Raw genomic sequence first — 4,800 nt, 5'->3', positions numbered from 1 at the left:
GAAACAATGTGGTGGTGATGGGAACAGCATGCAATTTCAAGTGGAAGTGCAGAATGTGATGTAAGGGATGTAGAGGTTAAGCTGAAAATGTAGGCTGCAGCCACATAATGGAAATCGCTGTTTGTCTTTTTTTTCTTAATAGACTTTATTTTCTAGAGAAGATTTGGGTTCACAGCAAGATTGAGTGGAAAATACAGAAATTTCCCATATACCCCCTGCCCCCACATATGCACAGTCTCCCTCACTACCAAAATCCCACACCAGAGTGGTACATTTGTCACAGCTGATAAACCTACACTGACACATTATCATCATCCAAAGCCCACAGTTTACATTAGTGTTCACTCTTCTTGTATATTCTATGGGTTTGGACAAATGCATATTTACATAGACCCGCCATTACAGTATCATACAGAATAGTTTAACTGCCCTGAGAATCCTCTGTGCTCCACCTATTCATTTCTCCCTCTCTCCTAACTTCTGTATAACACTGATTTATTTTTAACTTTCTCCACAGTTTTGTCTTTTCCAGAATGTCATATGGTTGGAATCATACAGTATATAGCCTTTTCAGACTGGCTTCTTTTCACACACTGAAGGACATCTTAGTTGCTTCCAATTTTTGTCAATTATGAATAAAGCTGCTATAAACATCCATGTGCGGGTTTTTGTGTAGACGTAGGTTTTCAACTTATTTGAAATGCCAAAGAGTGCCAATTGCTGTATCACATATTGAGTACGTTTAGTTTTGTAAGAAATTTCCAAACTGTCTTCCACAGTGTCTGTACCATTTTGTTTTCCCAACAGCAGTGAATGAGTTACAGTTGTCCATATCCTCTTCAGCATTTGCTGTTGTTAGTGTTTTGGATTTTGGCCGTTCTAATAGGTACATAGGGTATCTCATTGTTTTAGTTTAAGATTTCCTAATGACAATGTTGGGCATCTCTTGCTTGCGAGAGATGGCTTTTCTCACTTATGACTCCATGGGTGTGGATGATTGGCCCTGTCTTGCATGCCATAGCTTTCTGTAAGGGAGTTTGCGAATGTGAGTTTTTAATATTCTACTTTGGGATGATATGGCTCATGATGTGGAGATTTATCAAATTAAGATGTAGGGAAGGGGGCTGGCCAGTTAGCTCAGCTGGTTAGAACTTGGTACTGATAACACCAAGGTCAGGGGTTCAGATCCCCATACCCACCAGCCAGACACACACATACAGAAAAGATATAGGGAAGATATTCAAAAGATTTGAGCAGCTACAAATGACAGATATTTGCTATACTGGTACAAAATTTTGCTCTCACTAAAAATATAATTGTTATTGAAAATAATCTGATTTCTAAATATCTTTGGTAATCATGAGGCATTATGCTCTCAGTAGCTAAAACCTGAAGCAAGATACACACCTAGAGAGGAATCATCATTAATGATATTGCTATAAGTTCAATTTTCAAATTTTCTTTTTGGTAATTACATTTTGTTGGTTTCATATGTTATCTGAATACATCACCGTTATTTTGAAGTTGTGATGTAGCTCATAAATTACATATACCAGAGTAGGAAAAGTATAGTTCATCATTCCTTTGTGGTTTGCTTGTGCTTTCATTATGAATATTCACTTCAAGGTGTGGATTATTTGCAGAATGCTTTGTAGGCCGCATGTCTATTTTTTGAGATTTAGCTTTTGTTTATATAGAATATCTCTATCCAGTATTGATAGATTCTTTTAAAAGAGCCCTGGTAAGCAGCAATACATCACAATAGACTGAGAACCAGCCAGTAAATGTTGAGTTTTCACACTGTCAAGTTCCCATCCTTTTTCAGGTTCCCCTGCTTATCCTATGTTATTTCTGCAACATCTGACACATTGACTAAACGAAGGTGTCAATGTTAGCTTGCACATGGATATTAATATTTCCTGTTGTATTTAATCTTCTTTATATCAAAAACAAAAGCTATATTCAGAATTTAGATATTTCTTCTATACCCCAAATGGGTTTCCTTTTGTGCCTAGAATCTACTGTTGGGGAAAGAAGTCTCTGAAGAGTATAAAGCAGGGTAGTGACATGGCCAGATGTGAATTTTTGATCGCTGATCCAGATTTAGTGAATGAAGTTGTATTGGGAAGGATCAAAAGCAGGAAAGCCAGACTGGAGGGTTGTATATTGTCCAGGCCAGAATTGTAAGAGATGGCAAGGAAAGCAGGGTAGTGACATGGCCAGATGTGAATTTTTGATCGCTGATCCAGATTTAGTGAATGGAGTTGTATTGGGAAGGATCAAAAGCAGGAAAGCCAGACTGGAGGGTTGTATATTGTCCAGGCCAGAATTGTAAGAGATGGCAAGAAAGGGTGATATGATTGAATGAATGTCAATATTTAAGATTTGGTGAATGATTGGAAGTAGTAAGTTAGGTGAAAGAAGGAATAGTGACTTTCTGGTTGCTTACTGAAACACAGGTTTTTGATTTTAGGACCAAGAGATGGATCCTTACATGCTTCATGATTCTTGGTTGCATTTTCACAGAACAAAAAACAAAAAACAAAAAAAGAAAAGAAAAGAAAAAGTCTGCTGTGATGTTTTTCTTTCCTGCCACCATGCAGTGTTAGTATCAGTGTTGTCATTCATTTCTCAAACATTCCCCAGGAATCTGGGTCTGCTCTAGACACTGATTCTTTCCAAACATCAGATAAGGTTACTCTCAGGTAGGCACTCAATTCTTATAAATATGATTTTCCTAAAATGGAAAGTAAATCATTTTTCACCACAAGATTAAAGAACAAGGATTGTCTTTCTCACACAAGATCAGTGTTGGATGGAAACATAGGCAACTTGTATCGTGTGTCCTGTGTTGATTCGTTGCTGCTGCATGTCTTGCCTTTAGCTGGGATGACAGCAGTTCCGTGAGCAGTGGTCTCAGTGACACCCTCGATAACATCAGCACCGACGACCTGAACACCACGTCCTCAGTCAGCTCTTACTCCAACATCACCATCCCTTCCAGGAAGAACACTCAGGTCAGAATCAACTCCTTTCTTTTTCCAGCACTTCTGCCTGTTTCTTCCACAAAATTATTTTATATTAAATTAAGGTATAATACAGCCCCTTATATTAGATTAAGGTATAGCTCCTGAAATAATTCCATAAACTGGTTAAGGCAGAGCTAACAGGGACTCACTTTGCCATCCCTGGACCCTAAAGTGTCTTTATCTTAGTCTCTCCTAGATCTACAACCCTCAGGAGGTACAGCAATGTGCACCTCAGCCTATTTCGAATAGTCGAAGCAGCTTATGTATATATCTTTTCTACTGATTACAATGTAACCCAGAAAGACCTATGTTGCCATATATCTTCTTATAATATTGATATATTTGTTTTAAAACCTAACAATTGTTTTAATGGTCTAAGTTATTAATTAATTTGATATTAATTTTTGAAATAAATTACTAGATCTCTTGTGAATGGTAAATCAAGAATGGACATGAAATAATTAAGTATTATCTTGTCATGCTGTTTTTTGTTACATTTGACATAGAAAATTCCTTCCTTTCTGAAGTATTTAATTGGGGTTTTCTGCACATTTTTATTCTGACATTCTCTAATATGTGCGAGTGAGAATCATGTGGCTTAAATTAATGAAACTTAAGAGAAGATTTAGATAAAAATAGAAGAGTCTTTGGAATTCTTTTGAAATATAATTCAGTGCTGCTTCTTTTTTTTTTTTCTTTAACCAGTCATCTAAAAGTACATTTTAGCACCTTAATTCACACTTTATAGATTTTTCTGCATAATTTTTTTCTGTAATATTTTTCTTTATAGCTGAAGACAGATTCAGAGAAACGTTCCACAACAGATGAGACCTGGGATAGCACTGAGGAGCTGAAGAAAACAGAAGAGGACTTTGACAGCCATGGGGATAGTGGTGGCAAGTGGAAGAGTGTTTCCTCAGGACTTCCTGAAGACCCTGAGAAGGCAGGGCAGAAAGCTTCCCTGTCTGTTTCACAGACGGGTTCCTGGAGAAGGGGCATGTCTGCCCAAGGAGCTGCACCATCTAGGCAGAAGGCTGGAACAAGTGCACTCAAAACCCCTGGTAGGCTAGGCCTTTGGCAGCTTTTATACAAAAGTGCTTTAATTTATTGTTTTCATTCAACCTTTTTTTTTTTTTGATAATAGCTTCCTGTTTTTTCTTTTTTTAATTGAAACAATGGATTATACATATTTGCGTGGTACAGAGTTGACTATCAGTATTTGTGTACAATATATGATGAGTAAATCGGAATAGCTGGCATATTCATTGTTATGAAATGTACTCATTCTCTGTGTCCATTAATCAATTTCTCCCTAACCCTCCTCCACTTCCCCCTTTCCCCCTTTAATAACCACAGTTCTGTTTTCTCCTTCTGAAAGTTCAACATATTATTGTGTTTGTTGTTTTTTCTTTCTTTTTTTCCTTTTTCTTTCTTTCCTTCCTTTCTTCCTCCCTTCTTCCCACTTAGGAGTAAGGACATGGTGGTATTTCTCTTTCTGTGCTTGGCTTACTATGTTATTCACCTAACATAATTTTTCCAACAAAAGTTCAACATATTATTGTGTTTGTTGTTTTTTCTTTCTTTTTTTCCTTTTTCTTTCTTTCTTTCCTTTCTTCCTCCCTTCTTCCCACTTAGGAGTAAGGACATGGTGGTATTTCTCTTTCTGTGCTTGGCTTACTATGTTATTCACTTAACATAATTTTTCCAACGTAATTTTCTCCAAGTTCATCCATATTGCTGCAAATGGCAGAATTTCACTCCTTTTTGTGGC

General features: G+C 37.0%; 1 protein-coding gene across 1 annotated transcript in view; it reads left to right on the top strand.

Annotated features, from left to right (window-relative positions):
• The window catches only part of NAV3 (neuron navigator 3), a 241,905-nt gene that overhangs the window by 151,606 nt on the left and 85,499 nt on the right, over positions 1–4,800 (top strand). Inside the window, exons 9-10 of the mRNA XM_008576825.1 lie at positions 2,885–3,017; positions 3,820–4,090. Coding sequence (XP_008575047.1) covers positions 2,885–3,017; positions 3,820–4,090 — 404 coding nt within the window. The remainder of the gene's footprint in view (positions 1–2,884; positions 3,018–3,819; positions 4,091–4,800) is intronic.

This window comes from Galeopterus variegatus, unplaced genomic scaffold (genome assembly GCF_000696425.1).
Source record: "Galeopterus variegatus unplaced genomic scaffold, G_variegatus-3.0.2 Scaffold1411, whole genome shotgun sequence".
In the NCBI taxonomy this organism is placed as follows: Eukaryota; Metazoa; Chordata; class Mammalia; order Dermoptera; family Cynocephalidae; genus Galeopterus; species Galeopterus variegatus.
Note: the sequence above shows the minus strand (reverse complement) of the source record. Positions and strands in the feature narration are given on the sequence as shown.